Source organism: Atractosteus spatula, chromosome 25 (assembly GCF_055471065.1).
Source record: "Atractosteus spatula isolate fAtrSpa1 chromosome 25, fAtrSpa1.hap1, whole genome shotgun sequence".
Taxonomy (NCBI): Eukaryota; Metazoa; Chordata; class Actinopteri; order Semionotiformes; family Lepisosteidae; genus Atractosteus; species Atractosteus spatula.
The window spans coordinates 9048330-9071184 of NC_142730.1; the positions used below are offsets into that span (position 1 = coordinate 9048330).

General features: G+C 52.7%; 1 protein-coding gene across 2 annotated transcripts in view; it reads right to left on the minus strand.

Moving 5' to 3' along the window:
* gatad2b (GATA zinc finger domain containing 2B) overlaps window positions 1-22855 on the minus strand; it is a 52382-nt gene that overhangs the window by 8748 nt on the left and 20779 nt on the right. For both annotated transcript variants that reach the window (XM_088905432.1, XM_088905431.1), the window contains exons 2-10: window positions 14096-14500; window positions 10034-10163; window positions 9340-9471; window positions 8661-8792; window positions 7666-7836; window positions 6285-6633; window positions 5131-5333; window positions 2732-2842; window positions 842-1025 (exon numbers count right to left, since the gene is read on the minus strand). In XM_088905432.1, the coding sequence (XP_088761558.1) occupies window positions 842-1025; window positions 2732-2842; window positions 5131-5333; window positions 6285-6633; window positions 7666-7836; window positions 8661-8792; window positions 9340-9471; window positions 10034-10163; window positions 14096-14499 (1816 nt within the window). In that variant the 5' untranslated portion in view covers window position 14500. The remainder of the gene's footprint in view (window positions 1-841; window positions 1026-2731; window positions 2843-5130; window positions 5334-6284; window positions 6634-7665; window positions 7837-8660; window positions 8793-9339; window positions 9472-10033; window positions 10164-14095; window positions 14501-22855) is intronic.

Sequence of the window (22855 nt, forward strand, 5' to 3'; positions counted from 1 at the left end):
AAGTCGCCTGCTTAGTTCACAGAATGCAGGTCTTCTTCATATTCCACACATTAATAAAATAACAGTTGGCGGTAAAGCCTTTAGTTACAGGGCCCCTAGTTTATGGAACAGTCTCCCACCCCATATTAGGGATGCAGAGTCGATCTCAGGATTCAAATCCAGACTGAAGATCTATTACTTCAGCCTGGCCTACTCACGCCTTACATCACAGCCTACTGCAACCATGGCTGCTGGTGCTGCTGTCCCTGCCATTGTGTGTCTCTGTGTTGGCCCACCAGGTAGATACATCTGCTCTGACCAGACTATCCTATTCTCCTCCCCACATGTCCGGATGGAGCCCGGGCTGTTGGATCCATGGCAGTGATGCAGCATCCAAGAGAGACATCATGAATATAGCTATCGTTTAGGAGGATTTTGCTGATCTACAGCGATCTGCATGGATGGATTAATACCCTCATTCATTTATTTCCTTTTTTTTAATTATATAATATTAGCATGCCCAAAAGGGTTGGGCAGCCAGTTGACCTTGGACCCCTAGAGGTTGTTTTTCTCCTTACTAAGGAGTTTTTGGTTCCTGTCCCCTGTTGTCTTCTGGTCTTTTCTGTTCTGTATTCACAACATGTAGGGTCACTTGCATTGTTGGGAACCCTGGTGTGAATTGAATTGAGACAGCAGTCACACCGCGCAGATCTGAGCCCACAGACCCGCCTGGCGCCTGCACTGGCTGAGCCACTAACCCCACAGTCTGGTCCTCCAGGGTCCGAGCTGCATGCCCCACCCCCCCTCCCCTCCATACATGGGGCAGAGGAGGGCAGCGACGGCCACAGGGCGGCGCTCTCACCTGGGATGTTGTACAGCTGGCGCCGGCTCTCGTGCTGTGCCCGGCTGCCACCGCCGCTGCGTTTGCTCGCCATGCCCAGCAGGCCGCCTGCCACCGACAGCTGGGAGGCCTGGGCAAAGTTGGACAGGACGCCCCTGGCAGAGCTGGAGATACTGCGCTGGAGAGAGGCCTGCGGCTGAGGAGCCTGGGACACCGACAGACAGTGACGAGAAGGGAAAGGACTGGTCACAGAACATCCATCTTCAGCTCCGGAGAGATCCCCAAGACAGATCCCAGAGGATCTCCCGCCTCCTCCCACTCCCACTCTCCAGACCCCAGAGGATCTCCCGCCTCCTCCCACTCCCACTCTCCAGACCCCAGAGGATCTCCCGCCTCCTCCCACTCCCACTCTCCAGACCCCAGAGGATCTCCCGCCTCCTCCCACTCCCACTCTCCAGACCCCAGAGGATCTCCCGCCTCCTCCCACTCCCACTCTCCAGACCCCAGAGGATCTCCCGCCTCCTCCCACTCCCACTCTCCAGACCCCAGAGGATCTCCCGCCTCCTCCCACTCCCACTCTCCAGACCCCAGAGGATCTCCCGCCTCCTCCCACTCCCACTCTCCAGACCCCAGAGGATCTCCCGCCTCCTCCCACTCCCACTCTCCAGACCCCAGAGGATCTCCCGCCTCCTCCCACTCTCACTCTCCAGACCCCAGAGGATCTCCCGCCTCCTCCCACTCACACTCTCCAGATCCCAGAGGATCTCCCGCCTCCTCCCACTCACACTCTCCAGACCCCAGAGGATCTCCCGCCTCCTCCCACTCTCACTCTCCAGACCCCAGAGGATCTCCCGCCTCCTCCCACTCACACTCTCCAGACCCCAGAGGATCTCCCGCCTCCTCCCACTCACACTCTCCAGACCCCAGAGGATCTCCCGCCTCCTCCCACTCACACTCTCCAGACCCCAGAGGATCTCCCGCCTCCTCCCACTCACACTCTCCAGATCCCAGAGGATCTCCCGCCTCCTCCCACTCACACTCTCCAGACCCCAGAGGATCTCCCGCCTCCTCCCACTCTCACTCTCCAGACCCCAGAGGATCTCCCGCCTCCTCCCACTCTCACTCTCCAGACCCCAGAGGATCTCCCGCCTCCTCCCACTCTCACTCTCCAGACCCCAGAGGATCTCCCGCCTCCTCCCACTCTCACTCTCCAGACCCCAGAGGATCTCCCGCCTCCTCCCACTCCCACTCTCCAGATCCCAGAGGATCTCCCGCCTCCTCCCACTCCCACTCTCCAGACCCCAGAGGATCTCCCGCCTCCTCCCACTCACACTCTCCAGACCCCAGAGGATCTCCCGCCTCCTCCCACTCTCACTCTCCAGACCCCAGAGGATCTCCCGCCTCCTCCCACTCTCACTCTCCAGACCCCAGAGGATCTCCCGCCTCCTCCCACTCACACTCTCCAGACCCCAGAGGATCTCCCGCCTCCTCCCAGTCCCTACTCTCCAGACCCCAGAGGATCTCCCGCCTCCTCCCACTCACACTCTCCAGACCCCAGAGGCTGACTGAGCTCTTCAATTGATATCTTGCACCCAGTCCTCGGCACAAAAAATTCAACCAAGTAGCTAACAAAACACTGCTCAGTCTACCCTCAGCTGGCTTATCCAGCTGTCATCCAGCCGTCACAGGTAAGTTCTTACACCCTGAACAGGCACGAAGCCAATTCCTTACTCCTAACTTGCAAGGCAGCACTAATCAAAGAAGTGCAGATTGAGGATTTCACCCGAGGAAATAAGAGCTCCATCTGAGCAACAACAAAAATCTATCGGCTGGTGGACACAGGCTCAGGCTGGCCAGATACAAACTGGACAAGCTGCAGCCCTACCCCCGTCGACCCAGGGGGTCCCGTACCTGTCTCAGCGCGTGGTGTCGGATCATGCTCTCCGGCTTGCTGACGTTGGGCACAGCGGGCGCCGAGCTGGGCGAGAGGGCGGCCTGCTGCTGCAGTCTCTGCTCAATCTCCTGGAAAAAATACCCTGCATTGGTCAGTACACCCTGGGGGGGCGGGGAGCTGGGGTGATTCAATTGCAATGCACAACTACATCAGTCGGTCTAAAACGAGGCATGAACTTGCATTTTAATAATTCAGCCACATTCCTGGTGAACTAGAACGTCATTTTTTTTTTTACAAGACGAGAGAAGACCTGCTGTTTCGTAGCGAGTAGTTAACTCAACCTTTTCGTGAAAAAAGAGCTTCAAAGAGAGGCAAAGTGCTGAAAAAGACAGCACTGGATTGCTCTGTGCAATCAGCTAGTCTCTAGCAGCTTCATTAAAGTCACGTCTGTCCCATTGTAACTCAATAACAGCCAATAACAGAGCAAATCAGCAATTCTCTTTATTTCATCTTGGTTAATTCAGCTTGCGTTTAACTTGAGCAAAGTTACAAACGAGAGACCGTTCTGCCCATCTGAGCCGACAGGTAGTAAAGACCTCACTGATCCTAGGATCTCATCCATGTGTCTGGAGAGAAGCCAAGGTATCGGCTTCAGCACCATGTCTGGGCAGCTTGTTCCCCACCCCTACCACCGTTTGTGTAAAGAAGAGCCTCCTGTTCTCGGTTTTAAATGCCCTTCTTCACAGTTTCTACTTGTGTCCTGGCTTTGTGTTTCACTGGCAATTCTGAAGCTGAGTTTGCCTTTTTCAAAATGGAGGCTATTATTTTAGTTTGGGGTTTGGAAACTAAGCTCCTCCTGACAATTTCCATATTACAACCCACACACTGGGTTCACTGCAATTGTCATCACTAACACAAGAGCTTTTTGAGATGCAAATGCATTCTGTTCAAATGAATGGCAAAAGATCATTTTGTCAGTTTCAGGATGAATCTCTGAAATAACCGAATTTTTAACTCCACACATTAAATGTTGAATTACTTTGATTATTTGGTTCATGACATCATGTTTAATTACTGCTGATTGAACACGTATGAACTGCTTATTAATTGACTAAGGAGGGAGATGTCAATGAACGCGCACACCATTATACCAGTAGAATTAGTTCTATTTAAAGCTTGCAGTGGCGTAAAAGGCTGAGGTTTTCCAAAGCATCTGTTGTATGAATGGAAATCGCACTTTGAAAAAATGGAATCCTGAGATCAAACAAAATTACAGCATTTGTTCCAAGTGTCTGATTTCAGCTTTTGAATCTAGACGTGTTATTTCTTTATAAAATAAAAACAAGAACAAGACACTTATAGCTCTTCAGTGCTTCTGCTCTGCGTCCCTAGCTTCATCTACAAAGACACTGAACAAACTTGCACCTCAAACTGCTTAATCATAGAGACAGATCTCACTATGGCAAAGACTGGGATTCACTTGTTTTTCACCCAAAACCTCTTTAAATTATTTGCTGCAAACAAAGGCATACTGCAGATTTAAAATTCCAATTTGATCAATTCAAAGGGAACATTCTGGAAGGACTAGATCTTTGGCCAGTCACATCGAGTAGAGATGTAGTCAGAAATACTTCTGGGGGGATACAATACTCAGTGTATGACAAGGCTGTTAAATGTTAAATGTAATTGTAAGGGATTACTTTTTTCAAATTAACAAGAAGGTGATCTAAGCTGTGTATATAGCTACTACATATAGCTATGCACTGGCTCTTACTCAATTCTCCTTATCTTCTAATCACAAGTACCCAAAGGGAATATTCAGCGCGATGCTTTATGTAATAGTTTTTTTTACACAGGAGACAAATGACAAAAGCAAGAGAAACAATAAAAACTGCCAAATAACTTTTGTTTCTCATTTATACAGACTATTGTTTTCAATTTGAAATCGCCCATAACATTAACTTTCCTATCCCACCCTGGCGATGCCCTCTTCCCCACTCGGGAGAGAAGGAGACGCGGACAGTCTCCTCTGACACGCCCACCCGCAGAGTCGATCGGCACTGGAGATGCTCCGAGCTGCACCCGCGTCTCTGCGAGCCCGCAGGAGCAACGGTTCGCCGGGGACCCGAGAGGGACCTGGCTGGACTGATCGCAGCCTGACTGCCCGTGAGGCTCGGTTGAGATCAGGGGAATGCCAGTCGCAGATGGATCGCAGGACTCAACCTGCGCTTTGACTGGCTGGGCCACTAGAGGGCGCCAGATATGCGGCGTCATCTCGCAATTTTACCAGTGGAACCACTAGAGGGCGCCAGATATGCGGCGTCATCTCACGATTTTACAGTGGAGCCACTAGAGGGCGCCAGATATGCTGCATCATCTCCCGCCAACAAAGGGATGAAGCCAAGGTTTGGCTGACCTGCTCCTGCTGCAGAGCCTTGACGAAGGCATTCTTCAGCCGATTGGTGTGCTCCGCCTTCAGAGCCTTCTTCTGATTGGACGTCATGCACTGCTCGCACAGGATGCGCCCTGTCTTCTCCTGCTTCCAGTGCGGGGTAAAGTCCGTCTTGCACTGGGCGCACATGAAGGGGTCCATCCTGGACAGGGGTCCTCGCAGCTTACCTGTTGGGATTCAGAACACAGTTCAGTACCAAGCACAACCACCAGGTGGCGCCCAAGTCCAAGCCATAGCCTGGAGCTCACTGCACTGTTTCAACGTTTATGATTCCTCAAACTTATATAGCGCTTTCCTGGACACTCCACTCAAAGCGCTGTACAGGTAATGGGGATCCCCTCCACCACCACTAGTGTGCAGCCCCACCTGGATGATGCGCCAGTCCGCTCCCCACACACCAGCTCTCAGTGGGGAGGAGAGCAGAGTGATGAAGCCAGTTCAGAGATGAAGATTATTAGGAGGCCATGATGGGTAAAGGCCAGGGGGGAATGTGGCCAGAACACCAGGGTAACACCCCAACTCTTTTAAAAGAAACACCCTGGGATTTTTAAAGACCACAGAGAGCCAGGATGGAGCTCCATCACTATACTGAGGCATTAGGACCCACACAGACTGCAGGGTGAGCGCCCCCAACTGGTCCCACTAACACCTCTTCCAGCAGCAACCTTAGCTTTCCCAGGAGTCTCCCATCCAGGTACTGGCCAGGCTCACACCTGCTGAGCTCCAGTGGGCTGCCCATTGTGAGTTACAGGGTGATACATTTCACTATGCTCAGCCATATAGCCAGCAGCTGTACCTGTGCACACACCACTATATCAAGAACCAAGACCAGCAAGTAAAGAACATTAAGGTGTAAGAACAGTTACAAATAAGAAGTGGCCATTCAGCCCATTTGGTTGTTAGTAGTCAATTGATCACAGGATCTCATCCCCACTCCTACCACTCTTTGTGTAAATGCGTCAGTAAGGTGTGCAAAGGCACACAACTAGGAACGGGCAGCTTTAAGACTTCACATTCATTCCTGCAACACCATCTTCAGCAACACCACTGTCTCTGGGTGGATTTGGGGATTAATATCCTCTCCCAGGTAAACCGCAGGCGAGCCAAGCACGCCTCACCCTGGCTGTCGATGACGCTCTGCACGACCTCCTCCAGCCCCACCATGTAGATGAACTCGCTGTTGGCGGCCGAGGGCAGGAAGTGCAGGAGGGGGGCGGGGGGCTTGGGCGGCGGGATCTCCAGCAGGGTCTTCTCCAGCTGCTTGCGGAGCGCCAGCTTGGCGGCGGCCTGGCTGCTGACTGGCTCGGGCAGGGCGGAGCCCGGACTGGGGAGAGGGGAGGGGCTCACAGTGCCGACTCCACCCACAGCACCAACCCCACCCACTCCCCCCGCCTGCATGTGGGCTAGATTCATGTAGATGGCCGAAGAGCCTGAGCGCTGGGAGGCTGCCACCTGCTGGCTGGAGGACTGAAGGACAAGGAGACACCAGAGTCAAAAACGGAGAGCAATAAAATGGAGAAGGCTACCACAATAAGTTCACTCCTACTGTCAAATCAATGTTAAGATACACAGCAACGAATACATATGATATACAAGCAAAGAGATGCTTAAATATATTTAAGTGTCTTGTACCGTAGACTTATAGTATGGTTAATCTCAAAACTAATCTTAGACAGCTACACACATCCACAATTTAGTACCACATTAGTTAGGCTTAAAGTGTGTAAAACTAATAAACAATTGTTTGATGTCTGTTCCTAATGGCATGTCAGATACGGATTTACCACATCTTCTAGCTTCATTTAGGCAAGCGGACAGTTACTTAAAAAAACCCAAGCCTCGGTGTTCATGTGCACATTTTTACAGTGGAAAAAAAAAATATTTGCAATGATGCAACCATAAATCACCATTAGATTTGATCTAATTAGATCAGATTTTAGACTACTCTCTACTTTGGCCTGGAAGACCAGTTCTCGAGTGCTGTAAAAATAACTATGCTGAATCAGGAGGGATCAACAAAAGTTAGAATCCAGTTCAAGGCCCCTAATATTTAAATGCCCAGTGTGACATAGCAGTCAAGGCTCTGGTCTGAGACCCGGAAGGTTTGCAGGTTCGAATCTCAGCTGGAGCTCTGCTGCTGTAGTCCTGGACTGCTCCGATAAAACAGCAGAAGAAATGTGAACAAATGTAAAGGTTTCTAACGTTTTAGTGTTGGATTTAATGAACAGTAGTGGGCAGGGGGCATTTATAGACGATCTGAAATAGAGCTTCAGGTCTTCAAAGAAACAGGAGACCAAAAAGAGGTTGAAAACAATAAAGGTCTACAGGCTCATAGTTAACTTGATCAACATGGCAGTCATTTGTGATGCAAATTCCAATAGTTATTTAAGTCTTTCTCCTTAGTTTTGGGAAAGGACCCAAATGACAGTTAAGCGTGTGTTCACTACTGGCTCTGGAAGACGGCGATCCACAGAGCCGGAGTGTTGACCAGCCAGGTACCTGCTGGTAGCCGAGGCCCGTGTTGACGCTGGCCGCGGAGGCGCGCATGATGCCCGGCTTGGGCTGCACCCGCTGGCCCTGCAGCTGGGCGGGGTTGGGCGCGATCACCCGCTGGGACATCATCATCTGGGGCAGCGCCGCGTTGGCGGCCGACCGGATGACCGTGTGACCCTGGGGGAGCAGCCGCAGAGATGGCGAAAACCCGTTACAATCCACACCCTTCCCTCGCGAAGGCGCAGGTCACGTTAAACTACTGCTTAATTAAATCGCCCCATGTCAATGGCGAAAATAGGAGCTGAAGCATGTTCCCTGAGGAACACTGTATGCCTTATCTTCAGTGTTAAAGCAAGAATCAAGCCATCGGAAAAGAACCCAGGAGGCTCTAAGGTATCCACTCATTCTGGTCTGCAATACCCCTTGTGACCACAAGAGGGCGCATGTGAGTCAAGAGGCAGTACTATAGGGCTCAGAAAGCAGGCCGGCTCAGGAGTTCACAGGAAAGCCCACAGGCCAGAGAGGGACAATTAAACAGCTGACAATCGCATAATACAAGGGGAAACCAAGTGTAAAATTGGTTAATAACTCCCTAGTGATTCCTGCACTTGGGTTCTATCCACATCTCTCCCTTTAAGACGTAAGTAATCTTTTTAAAAATTCATCCTCATCAAGTGAAGCATCCAGGGTTGTCTGTCTTTTGGATGCCATCTCTAAATTGTGCCAGGCATTGCACTGGTGATTCCTAAAAGGCGTACCTAGATATAACGCTCAAGGAGCAGATGCTGCGTTCAGCTCATGGTGCTCAGATGTACTGGGGGGCGTCACTGGGTAAGAGGAGGACTGACATGAGGGATGACAGCTGGCTTTGCCTGCTCTGCGCTGGTCTTTAACGACCCCAGTGCAGGATCTGCTCAGAACTCAAAGCTAAGATAAAGAAGGCAAGCTCACGAGCTCACGAGCAGTTTAAAGGGGGTGCTCGCGGGCTCCGCGGTACTGACCGGGACCGTCCTGAGGCCGTGCGCGTCGCTGGCGTGCAGGGCGGGCCGGGGGGGCAGCTTGGCCTGGCCCTGCTGGGAGCTGTGGACGGGCGAGGGCTGCACTGCCGAGGGGGCGTTCTGGACCACGGGCACCTGGGGAGAGAGACGGGCATGAGCCTGCAGGCACACCGAGCAAATCATAACCCTGACACGTCCACGGCGCTGTTCTGGACGGTCAAAAAAAAATTGCATTTAGCAAAGAACTGCTCTGGACTCATATCTCACCTGGCAGCTGTAGGCTCTAGCCTCCCATTTCAGCATGACAACAATCCTTAGCACAAGAGGGTAAGATTGATATAGCATTCCCAGCCCAAGTAATGGGGATCCCCTCCACCACCACCAGCCTATTAGTGGGGAGGAGAGCAGAGTGATGAAGCCAGTTCAGAGATGGGGGTTATTAGGAGGCCGTGATTGGTAAAGGCCAGGGGGGAAATTTGGGCAGGACACCAACACATTCGGCAATGAGCTCATCTGCTCCGTGTGCCCATGTGGGGGCGCCCTCTCTTGGGGCTCTCATTTCGAATGCTAGCTGCATTGCGGGATGCATCTTGCCCTCCACCTGGAAACGCAGGCGCTCTGATCTGGGGTCAGGGGTCAGGGGTCGGGGGTCGGGGGTCGGGGGTCGGGGGTCGGGGCTGACCTTCTGCACCAGGTTCTCCTTCTGCAGCTGACTCTGCCGCAGCTTCTTCAGCAGGACCAGGCGGGCCTCCTCCAGCCGCAGCTCCTCCCGCAGGGCCTTGATCACCTGCTGCCGCTCCTCGCCCGTCTTGCCCTGTGGGGGGGGGACACAGACACCGTCAGGCTGGGCCGGCACGCCAGCGGGCGAGAGACTGACAGAGACTCAGAGTCACCAGGAGACAAGGACAGAGCGAGACACACCCAGGGGGGTGCATTATGGGAAAGGCAAAAAAAAAAAGATATTAACCATTTTCTGACCAGCTCAAAAGTTCTGGATCTTGTATCACCTGCGATTCAGAAAGCCCTCGGCACTTGTAGCACAAGAGGGAAGTAATCATGCCTGCAGGTGTTTCAGGCACGTCACAGCTCTCAAGGAGCAAGAGAAACCAGGTAGTGCTGTGATCAAGTCTGCTCCCTTTTGTGCTTGGTATTGTGCGGGGAGGACAAGATCATGCGTCACAACTGCATGCGGTCATGACTCAACATTGCAGGGCTCTGCCGGCTTAGACCTGTTGTATTAAAAACGATCTGCTGATTCAAAGATAAAACGACTCAACAGACCCCACCCTCCCCCACTCCGATAAATGTGAGATCATATGATGAACACGCCACTGTCTTCACTGTCCCAGCGGCGTGAGGGCTCCTCTCTCTCGTACCTTGAACATCTCCACGTTGGCGGCCCGCAGGCGCTCCTCGATTCGGGAGGAGGCGCGGGGGCTGGACGCCTCGTTGTCGGACAGGACGATCACGTCCGGGGAGGGGGTGCGGCGCTCGCGGTCCAGGTCGCTGGGGGGAGGGGGGGGGGGGAGAGAGGGAGAGATGACGATCAGAGAGACGCCCCGCGCATCAAGACCGCAGCCCCACTGCTCCACCCCGACCCCACAGACACGCCTGTCGGACACCCCGATCTTCCTTCACCGCTGCCTGGCCTCGCATCCAGACCCCCAACCAGCGGCTCAATCTGCCTGCGGAACCAGGACCCCTCTGGGAACCCATCTTCCCATTCGGCCACGCGGGGAGCCGGTCTTCGGGCACCAAGCCTGACTGTCCACCAGCAGATCCCAGCTTCCCAATGGAACAGAGACTCCCTGATATCGGTCTCCCTTTACCCCTCAGATGTAACGATCGTCCCCCTCAAACTTCGACAACAGCATGCAGGAGAGACTGCACTGCCCTCTGGGGCCACAACACCCATCAGTATTGAAAATCAGCCTGGTAGCACTGTCTTAATGGTGCGTCTGGAAGCTGATCAGCAATACAGCCAACATACGTACCCCCAGCACATAACAGGTTCATCTCCGACATCCTCTGACAGAAAGGGATTTTAAACCACCTACAGATTTTTTCCTCCAATAAGGAGTTCAGCCATTCACCCATTCACCCAAAGATCTGAGATTACGATATGCACAAGATGGGTCTTTCTGCTGCACTCTAAGCAGCCTCCTCAATAAGACTGGCCAGGCAACTCTGAAAGCAGTTTTACTATTAGCAGTTATTCAACACTAACCCACTCTTCACAGCAACAGCAGAGGAGCTGTGAAGCGGACTTTTACCATCAGCTCTCAAAAAAGAGGAGCCCTCCTATTGGAGTCCGAGTGGAAACGCCCTGGGAGAGAGTCAGTGAGGAAGGGGGAAGGATTTCAAAGTCCCATAGGATTCAGTACTTCTTCCACTGCATAGGAGAATTTGACATCAGCCTATACACACACCGGGCGAGTCAGAGACAAGGTGCTAACGATTTCATTTCATGTCTGCGCTGCATTTCCTGTTTGTGCTAGCTTTCTTTTTGTGTTAATTTGGTGTTAACCTTACTGTACCTGCACAAAGCAATCCTTGCATTAATACGCAACGTATGTTTTCAAGACTGTAAATCGCTATGGATGAGGGCTGCCTGCTGAGCAAGTTACACCTACAAGGGGTGTAAGAGGGGTGTCCCCACTCCAACTCTCAACGCGCTTTCCAAAGGACTGCACAGAAGTGAAACTGGCAGGGAACATGCTTCTTCTGTGTCTCAGGCAGATTCCAATTACGGGAAGTTTAAAAAAAAACTGAAGCAGCTATAGTTTAACTTCCACATTGACAGGGAACAACCCCCCCGCCCCCTATTTTTACCGCACCAGACCGTGTCAATTCATCTTCGTTTCCGCTCTGATCGTTAGCTAGGCTGGACTAAGAAACTAAGCACACAGGAGTACAGAACTGCCCGGGGAAAAGATCTCAACTCCTGCTTTCAGAAATGACTTTGCTTCCAGCTTCAGAGACTGCATCCCCATCTCCTCCCGCGCGAGGTTAAGAGGAGGAGAGCAACATGCTGGGCGCAGAGAGGGGCAGGATATCAGCATCTGTCCTCCGAGACAGATCACCAGCAGCTACTGCCTCATCACCGCAGGGGAGGGTGGTCGGCGTCAGGAGCCCACAGCGAGAGAGGTCCTCACCGACACCGCCTCAAAGCGCAAGAACTCGCTTTATTTAAATGTACGGAAACACCCATGCAGCTCTCTGGCCACGCGAGAAAAGAGAGCACTCCATGTAGTCCAAGCTTTGGCTGTTCATAGTTAATAATTCATCCCAGGATCCTAGCCATCCACCTTTGAAAGAATTATGGTTATCGGCTTCAAACACAAGGCTGGGCAGCTTGTTCCACACTCCCACAACTCTTTGTGTAAAGCAGTGCCTGCTATACCGAGTTCTAAATGCACTTCCACTTCGTTTCCACTTGAGGTCCCTGAGGAGGTCCTCAGGGCTGAACGCCGCCTTAAATGACACACTCAAGACACAAGAGTGTCTTCGCTCCAAAAGGCGGCCACAGGACCGGACTGAGTGAAAATGAAGTGGAAAGGAGGATCATCGCTCAGCTGACAAAAGCTCCCACCCAATCAGACTCTCAATGGCAGAAAAGGCCAATGAAGCCTTTCTCCGTGGGGAAGAAGCAAAAAAAAAAAGTGAATTAGTATTTCTGGGTCTAAGATTAGCACTGCACGTTAGGCTGGCTTGAAGGTTTACTGCCCAGTCTAACCTCAGGGGTAACAATATCCTAGTTTCAACCTGACCATTGAACCTCACGGCTCACCCAGAGCCAGAAACCACACAAATCCCTCTCTTTCTCATCGCGGAGATGAAAATAAAAGCACAGGAAAGGCATCGTGCTTTTTTATTTTCTGCACAGCGGTTCAGAGAATTCTGATCTCAGATGGGTCACTGACTCTCCTCTTGGCTTGAACGGAGCAGCGTGTCATATCTGGGCGAATATGAGCCAGTGCTCACCGGATCCTAAATTCTCCAGGTGGAACCTTAAACCCATTCCTGTCTGGAAGTACCTCACCCGAGAGCCAGAGAGATTAACCCGCGGTCAGACGTGGTATTTGACGAGAACAGGAAATCCAGGAACAAAATAGACCCTCACTGACAATCAGAGAGGCTGACCAGTTCTGCTGATTAACTGGCAGAGCTTTTAAGAGACGCAGGGCAAAACTAACAGTACTGGATTTCTCTGTGTAATGAGAGAATCTCAAACAGACTCATTAAAGATGTGTCTTCTCCACTGTAACTCAATAACGCCCTTTTAAAGCAAACCAGCAGTTCTCTTTATTTTTCTTGCTTAATTCAGCTTATGCTTATATACTAGAACATAAAGGTTATAAATGATACAGTTCAGCTCATCTAACCCGTCAGGTAGTAAAGAGCTTATTGATCCCAGAATTTCATCCAGCTGTGTCTTGAAGGAAACCAGGGTATCAGCCTGAACAACACAGCTTGCGTAGCTTGTTCCACACTCCCAACACTCTTTGTGTAAAGAAGTGCCACTTGCTCTTGGTTTCAATTAACTTTCATGTAGTTTTAACCTGTACCCTCTGGTTTAAATTTCACTCCTCATTGGGAAGAAGTCCCAACTCAAGTGCCCGATCAGTGCCTTTGAGGATTTTGAATAGTGAGGCTGGGTACCTTCGTAATCTTCTCTATTGAAGACTCGGAAAGTTTCGTCAGTTTCGTTAAACCACAGCATGCAACCAGCTGCTCTTCTCTGGACTCACTGCAGAACAGCAACATCTCTGGCTCGTAACGAGGCAACCAAAATTGTACGCCATTTTCTAAATGAGGCTTTGTTAGTATGCTATACAATTTTTTTCTCCCTTGGTTTGAACTGTAGACTTGACTACAGAGCCTAAAACTGTTTGCCCTTTTCTACTGCTTTCCAACATTTGTCTAGAAGGTGTCAACTCCAAAACCCGAGTCTTTTCCTGTGTGGGCTCTTCAAGCACATTCAACACAAAAACCTTACAGTAATAACTGCAGTAAACTGCCGCATCCACCAGCAGGGCACGTGTGCCGAAGATATGACAACAAAACTGAGCTTGGCGTCCTGAAATTAAAGCCTTATTTAACCAGGAAAGGCAAATGAGAAACCCCTGATTTCCAGTGACAATACCCATTAACACAGCAGGGCGTTTGGTGAGAGAACTGGCTCACATTCTGGGATTCGAACCCACAACCCCACCAGGGCTTAAGCACTATGTCACAGTGTGGCACTAAGCAAACTGAAGCGACAGGGGGCTTTGCCCAAGGTTTCTGCCCTCTTTCAGACCTGTGCGGCACTTTGCTGACTGAACACCCCCCCCTGTGAAGATGCTGGGGGGCGCAAGCTAGGTGCGATCTGGTATCCCACCGCCCGCACAGCCCGGGACCTGAAGTTCTGCATGCGGCCAGCAGGGGGCACTCACCCACGCCGGGCACTCATGTCCACGGGCTCGTCGCCCATGTTCTCCTTCCCGACCTTGGCCCCGCCCCCCCGGGGGTCGCCATGGCCGCCGCCGCCGCCGCTCCTCAGGCTGCCGTTCAGCTTCTCCTCGTACCCGCCGCCGCCGCCGCCGCCCACGGAGCCGGACCCCGCCCCCAGGCCGGCCTTGGCCTCGCCCAGGACTCCGCCCCCGGCCACGCCCCCGGCCTCCATGCCCGCCAGGTCCTTGCGCTTGAGCAGGGCCAGCATCTTGAGGCGCTCCATGGCCTCGTGGCCCTCCATCTTGAGCCGCTTGGCCAGGGCCTCGTCGCGGTCCCGCTCCTCGGCCGGCTCCAGGCCCCGCTTCATCAGGCCGAGCCGCAGGGCCTCCTCGCTCCGGTGCTCCATCCTGCGGGGGGGGCGGGGGGAAGAGAGAGAGAGAGAGAGAGAGAGAGAGAGAGAGAGAGAGAGAGAGAGAGGGGTCAGCGGGGGTCTCCTGACTCGACCAGCGCGGGGGACGCAACATCAACATCAGCTCGCTCCACCCCGACCACAGGGCTAAACTGGCTGCAGCAGGGGTTGGGGTCTCCTCCCTTTTGTGCCAGGTGTTAAACCCCCCCCCACAACACATGCACACACCCACTCTTGTCTCAGTAAATAATTCATAAAGAGTCAATGAGCAGGACACCTGCTGTGCACAGAATAAAAGATGAAATATGGCAACGACAATGACTTCCACCACAGGGGCACACACCACCAGACCTGCGTCTGACATCTCAGCCCACAAGACAGCTCACAGCACGCGAGGAGCCGCTGAGGTACGGCCGAGGGCTTCAGGCTCCTCCTAAGAAGAGTGTGCCTTAACCACTGGACCGCCCAGCTTCCCACTTCATGTAGACATGCCCATATTGCACACGGGTAAGAATACGGAGTCATTTTACCCAGCTCTCCTGTGTCATGTACAGGCCTCAGCTGCGGAACGGCTGCTAGTCGCGAACACACTACTCTAAGCCAAGGTGAAAAGCTCAAGGAGGAAAAGTGAACAACACAAGTTAAGAACACAAATGCTACTAGTTCTTTGGCATGCTGAATTTAAATGCTCCTTGTGCCAATAATGACAATGTTGCTTTATGGTCCCTATACAATTTCTTGTATTAGGAATTTGTCTTTTCACAGACCCCAGCTTGCTCTCCATGAGACACACAGACAGGGAGAGAAGCTGGGGGTCAGAGCGCAGGGTCAGCCATTTGTACAGCGCCCCTGGAGCAGTTGGGGTTCAGGGCCTTGCTCAGGGGCCCAACGGAGTAGGATTCCTCTGCTGGCTGCGGGATTTGAACCGGCAACCTTCCAGTCACAGGCACAGGTCCTGAGCCACAGAGCTACCACTCCGCCCTCTGGGCAGTGGTGTTTTTAAGGTCTCTCCCGAGATTGAGTCCACCCCTGGGGTCTGCTGGAACCCCTGTGCACGCCTGGCAGGCCAAAGCACAGCTGACGCACCCGCCAATACCGCAAGGGCTCTGGGGCCCCGCGCATTCCCACCAGCCCAGGAGAGAAATCCGGCTGCTGGAAAGATCGCCACCAATTGGCTGTCTGTAACTCAAGAACAATGATACGCCAGGAGGCCGTAGGATGAAACCCACATCTCTGTCCTTCAAGCTGGATCTCCAAAACTGGCTCCATCACTCTGCTCTCCTCCCCCCGGGGAGCTGGTGTGTGGGGTGATTATTATTATAAAAGCCCCCCAGTCCACTCCCAACCCCACTACCCTGCTACCCCCCCCCCCCCCCCAGAGGATTTCCCCAGGATGAGGGCACCATTCCCTGGCATAATGGTTTGGACGCCCTGATGAATAATTATCAGGCCTCTGAGCCCAACAGCTAGAACCCACTTGCCAGGATACTTGACATCAGAACAATAAGACTCCAGCCAGTGTTTAAAAGGGTAAAGTTAATGGGCAGATGAAGCTTCCCACCACTACCTCCAAATGCCACGGGTGCTTTGTAAATGTGATCCAGGATTTGCTTTTTTTGTGGCACAGAAAGCAAACCATGTTCGGTCATTCTAAAAACATTCATCCACCCATTTTGTAACCACTTTATCCAACACAGGCTTGTGGGGGGAGTCGGTGCCTCTTCCTGCAAGCCATGAGCCAAAGGCAGGCTACATCCTGGATGGTGGATGGGACGCCAGTCCGTCGCAGGGCACAAACACAAGGACACACTCACACCAGGGCCAATTTTCCCAGAAGCCAACTAACCCACCAGCCTGTCTTTGGACTGGGGGAGGAAACCCTAGTGAACACAGGGAGAACAAACTCAACACAGGGACAGCAATCAATTATTTTAGAAAGTGCCTTTAAAAGTAGCTACTCAAAGGGCTTTATAGCAAGAAAAAAAAAAGAGAGAGGAGATAACAGGATTAGCATAATTAAAAACAAGGGGTTTAAAATGTAGAAATGGATGCTAGGGGCAGCACACGTGGACATCAATTGAATAAAAGCCTGTCTGAAGAAATAGGTTTGGAGTCTGGATTTGAAAGCAAGAGCAATTGAACCCCAGCGCTATGAGGCGGCGATGGTGCCCACTGTGCCACCATGTTGGCCCAATCTAAAAACAGTTCAGGACACGCATTTTACAAGGGCTGTATGAAATACGTTCACTCCAAATCTAAAACTCAGGATCGCAACTCTGGATCTCCTAGGAAACTTCTCCTCATTTAAAACAGTCGACACCCCTCACTGGGACGAATTCACTCGTGGCAGTGAACTTCAGGGACAGGAGAAGCTGGGGGAACGTCACCCCTATCACAGCCTCAGAGGAAGACCACCCCGTCTGAAGGGACAGAAAGGAACTAATTGCATTTCAGAACCTGTGGAAGACGGGCCCAAATCCTATTCAAGGTGCATGCTTCCTGCAAACAGAAACCTGATTTGGTCCAGGGGTTCCTAATATTTTGGCCAGTGGGCATGCATGTAAAGCATCATGGCAAAGCTATCGAAGCAGAAAGGATGTGTCAAATTCAATTCACAGATGCCCCTGTACTAATGTTCACATGGAAGGAAAGGTATTTTAGGCCTAGATTATAGCTTCAGGACACCCAGTAAAAATATATGCAGGTCTACAATAAGGACAGAGACCTAGAGGAGCTAATACAAGCCTAGCAGACACACCCTGCAAAGTTAAATAATCCCACACAATCAAAATCACCTCCATCACAGAGCGGTGCCCACGAAGATTCCCACACCTCACACCACATGAGGAAGAGCTCACTCTCTCCAGAAAGAGCCAGGGAAAAGTGCAGCCAGAAAATGAACGCCCGGTTTGAGCAGCAGGGCTCTCCGGTCGTCGTGCATAAACTGCGGGCAAACCAGCTACACGAATCTGAAACGGCAAACTTCTCGCGACACGAATAACATCTTCTTAGCACCTGAATCCGAAATCAAAGAACACAGGATAAGGCGACTGGTTCTCACCCTGATACAGGGCGGGAGGTGCAGTTCTTCACCTCGACGACAGTTCTTGTGCCGTGTCACAACGCTGCATGGAAGTCTGGCTCAATGAGCACAGAATAACAGGTGCTCCGTGAGCAGAGATCTACCAAAGCTCTTAACTGAAAGTCAAGAATTCCTTAAACCAGCATTCAAGAACAGGAAAAGACATGCAAGTCACATGCATGAAATGCCCTGTGAATTATCTGGATTATTCTTATTTTAAAACCTGGCCGGTCTACCGGGTCGGAGCTGGGGTTGCAATTGACTAACAACTCCAGGCAGGAAGGGGTGGGAGGATCTCAGAAGCGCCCAGAAGGGAACCTGCGAACCCAGGGAGAACGTGCAAACTCCACCCAGACCAGTGCCAGGGGGTGGAATCAAACTGGGCACTGTGGATCTGCGTGGCCCTGCTGGGTTCTTCGCGAGCTATAGAGATAGCCGATTCATTCTATGCTGTGCAAACATGCTCTACAATATCTAAATATAAGGTAACAAGTAAAAAAAAAAATCTCAAAAGTCGTAAAGCAACGTTTGTCACCCTAATTCCTCTCAACCCTTGCCAGCTCAGGACATGATGGGGCTCTTAAAGAACAGGAACCTGCATATTAAACGTGGAGGAGAATCACTGCCTTACTCAAGACAGCACACCAGCTTCTCCAGGCATAGCAGTCAATATGAAGAACCCACACTGATGGATGCATATTAAGGGGATGAATATTTATGAGCTCTCACCATTTCACAATGCCAGGAGGCAGAATTCACACCGACCTCTTAAAAAAAAAAACAACAACACTCCACTACACTCAAAGCCATTCCTTCTAAAACCTATATTCCTAAATAACTACAAGTCATTTCGACATGAATTCAGTATTACTATATATATGAACGGTAGTTTAGCACAATACAAGACAATGGCATTTCTAACAAAGTGTGGAGCAATCAGGGGACATGCGATTTTTAGAATTCCATTCCGACGCACACAGAACCACTCCGACACCCTGCTCGGCTGCCCCGTGTCTTGACCGGCTGGGCTGGGAGGGGTTATCTGCCTCTCTGCGTGCTGTGGACATCTGGCCTGTTTGGCCACCAGCGTGCGCCAGTGTGCGGTGGCTCACTTCTCGCACGAGCGCCCAGGCTGCCAGCCCAGACGCGCAAGCGCGAGGGAATTAATCACACGCGTGCTCAGGGCCTGCAGAGTGCCGGGCCCGGCCTCGTGCGTGAATAATGCGTGTACACGCGTGTCTCTTCCGACCAACACGCATGATCGGTGCATGCACGCCCAGGGTGAATATCCGGCTAGCGGAGACAGCCAGGAGCCCAGGAACACTCCCCGTTTAAGGAGGCTTGGTTAGAAATGCCATTATGCTGACTGGTGAATGAAATGCATTCCCTCCATATTTCACTCCTGGGCCTCGGAGCTTTTAACATACCAGGCTGTCATGATCCTAATACGCCCCACGAATTCAGGGTCTGGTTACAGACAAGCCCTTCATCAACCCAAAGCTTACTGAGCTAGCTCGATCTGTGCATCCCCATAGGATTTCACAAGGATGAGGATATAATTGCCTGTGCTGTTTCAGAAGCACCCCCGCCAAGAAATCCCAGCAAACAGAGCCCTGGTCAGTCCGTTCTCACACTGTTGAGCGACCGACTGCTCGTCTACAGCAGTCTCGCTACCACCTTCACAGGTGGCCAAGTAACAAACACAGAGCAAGTGTCCATTAACGACCTTCTAGTAAGAGTAGTTCAGGTGGGGAGCTGCATCAGCATGCGTAGGCTGCAAAGGAACAAGTAATGGGTTTATTCCCTGCTGAAAAAAGAAGAAAGAAAAGAACGTTTCGGCTGTGGGTACTTCTTCAGGTGCGACACACTTTACACAAAGGGTGGTGGGGGTCTGGAACAAGGCTGGAAAAGGACCCTTGGCCGGAACAGCCACCTTGCTGTGGAAACTCTTCTTCCGAAGAGGTTCGCTTTCCCACAACGGCAAAGTGAAACAAACTGCGAGCAGATGCAAAACGCCCCCCCCGCTGTCGACACGGGAGAAGAGCTCCACCCCTCCCGCCTTCGGCTCGACGTGGTTTCAAACGTCCCGAAGCGCACCGCAAAAGTCGGTTAGAGCTGCAGGAAAAAAAAAAAACAACCTGAAGATTTGCATATTTCTTTAGCGGGGCTTTAGTTAAAACGTTGGGGCAGCTCCATCAGCAGCCCAGGCTGTTGTTCTCTCCCACAGAAACCCGCAGGAGGACAGAAATCCGACAGGAAAGCTCTCTGTTCCTGCAGGGCAGGCGAACCCCCACCACCCCCGACGAGCTGCGAGTGTCTTCGCAAATTAGATCTGTGCCACACTTAACACATCAGGCACTACTTTGACGCTGCATCTGTCTATTCACACAAAAGGCACAAGAAGCAGGAAAAGGTAGTTCCTGTTTTGCCGGGATTGCTGCAGCCTACAGTCTTGTGACCCGTAAAACCTGAAACTGGCTTGGATTGCTGTGCAATGGGAGTCCCGGTTTCTGCATTGCTTTAGCTTGTCCTAACACACACACACACACACACCAGCCTGGAGCTCCAGGGAGGGTGGCGTGCCCAGATCACACGGTCAACAGGGGCGGCAGAGGGCATTTTGGAGAAGGCAACAGAAACCCACCAGCCCAGCCAGCACAGAACCACGCGCGTCCACCCGTGCTGGGCCCGTCAGAGCCACGGCCCGCCCTGGCGTGTCCCGAGGGGCTTGGCTCACGAAGGCCAGGGCGCAGGCCGACCCGAGCCCGAGTAGGCGGCGCCAGCGGACCCGACCCGGGAGCTTGGCATCAGGGGTGAGATTTCAACAACAATAGGGATTTACTTACAACATGGACTGTATAGACAGCCTTGAAATTTGCACTTTTCTTTTTTTCTGGAGCGGGGTGGAAATGTACAGATCCAGACCCTGGCAAAACCTCCTGGGAGTCTGAAACAGGTGGGCTCGCACCCGACGCGCCCTCCAGCTGGACGCTCTGGGGAAACGCACCAGACCTCAAACTTCTGTCTCAGAGCTGGACAGCTGGCCCCGCGAAACAATTTAAACAAACAAAGATTCCGTTAAAAATGTGTGTGTGTGTGGGGGGGGGGGGTTGGGTTGATAAAGATGTGAGACCCTCGCAGCTGGAGACAGAGCAGTATCGTCAGAGCCCTGCGCCACGCTCAATTCCTTCCCCCCTGCCACACGAGAACACATATCCTGCCCTCTCTGTCATGTTTTAAATCTATCAACGTCGCCCATTGGGCCGAAATAGAGAAGAAAAAAAAACAATTTCCCTGAACAATAAGCTCAGCAGCTTTCTTTATGATCTTGAAGCTCAGCACCACAAGTGGCTAGCGCCCCACCCTTCGTAAAACTGAACAGACGAATCCGGGCCAAACAGCCCTGCGATGACACACAAGCAGGTGGGGTGGGTATAATTAAAGTCAAACACCTCATACGACAAGCATGACAGCCCCACAAATAAAAACAGCTAGTACCACCGCAACCCCCCCCCCACCAAAACAGAACCACACCAGGGACAGTGATTTATGCCCGAGCCGTACTGTAGAGGCGGCCATGATATTTTTTTTGCCGTTTCCTTCGGTTTGGGGAGGAGAAACACGCCCGCAGCCCCAGACCCCGGCGAGACCTCCCAGCACCGCCACCCACCGCGAGGGAGAGAGCGCGGGGCGGGCGCGCGCCAATGAGAGGTGCCTTGTAGTGTGCGCGCGCCCCCGTCTTCACCCCCCCTTACATAATATACTGACTGGTCCCCCTGGCCGCTGCAGGAGCCAGACTCGCCGCCCCTCGGCGCCCCCCCCCCCGCCGGAGAGAGAGAGAGAGAGAAACACGCCGGTACCACGCTATACCACAAGGGGAGATGAGAAAAAAAAAGACTGGTTTCCCACTCAAACGTAGGGATTGGGCGCGATTTTCTACCCACTTACTCCGTTCCACCCCCTCCCTCTCTCTCCCTCTCTCGCTCTTCGCTTTTGTTTCTGTCTGGGGAGGAGGAGAAACGACGAGCTTTCACTCGAGCTGATCCTGCACGCCATTACTTAGACTGAGACTCCGGAGCTCCGGGTCTCCGAACCCCCCCCCCCACGCGTGCCTATTCGGGCGGGGGCGCGCGCTGGCGCTGGGACCCGGAGGCACCGCGGGTCGCGCGCCGCGCCCCCGCGTGAGGGACCGCGAGCTCACAGCCCCGCACGAGGGACAAAAAGCAACCGGCGGTTGCGGTCGCCCCCCCCAAAACCCCACACGAGTCACCCCCAACCCCCCCACCTGGGGGTTTTCTTGTGAACCTCAAATTTTCACAAAAGGGGAAACTACCCCCCCCCATCCCCAACAGCCTGACCCCCTGAACCCGCAGCCGGCTGGTTCTCGCCCGGGACTTCAGCACGAGCCGCGACCTCCAGGAGGAGAGGTCAGGCTCCGATCCCCCCCCAAAAATACTTCCCCCAAAGCTCCCTCCCCCCCTTACTGAAGGGGTGGCTAAAGCCCAGGAGGAACGGGGAGGCGCGTGTGGGGCGCAGAGACATGACGACCGAGGGGCCTGTCAGCCGTTCGAGGAGGCGGCGCCCTTAAAGCATGCCAACACCCCCCCCCACCACACACACACACACTGCCAGCCCCCTCCTCCCCCTCCCCCTCCCCCTGAGGCAGTCGGTCTTCTTCACACACACACACTCTCAGACTGTGCGCCTCACGCCCCAGCTCCTACCCTCCGCACCGTGTAAAGGCACAACAGTCCCCCCCCCGCCTCAGAGTCGGACCCTCGGGGGTGTTTGAGGTCAGACACAAGGTCCTGGGTTCGAGCTTCACTCGCTCCGCTGTCCGGGTTTTACTTGTTGGCTTCCAGACGTCCATTAGAGAAACGTCAAGAGGCAGCAGTGTCCCCCCCCCTAAAAATACACCGCTGCTTGTGAACGCCTTTATATACACACACGTCGATTTTTTTTGGGCAGCAGCTGAATTCCTGACCGGTCGTCCTTTTCTTTTGGGGGGGGGTTTACAGTAAAGGAGATCGACGGTATCCAAGTTTTCTGCCTGAAAACCGAGACGCCTGCCTCCAAGCACAGCGAGCTTGTGGCACAGTAGGCGTAATACCACCCCCACACCCCCCCCCAGAGGTACCCCCTGACCTCTTCCTGAGGAACAAAAGAAAATAAACAAGGCCGCTCAGGCACCCGAGTGCCTGCTGACCACGTGAGTCACTGCAGTGCGGAAGATGTGGGCAAGTTGTTGTTGTTTTTCTAATTGTTCTCCTG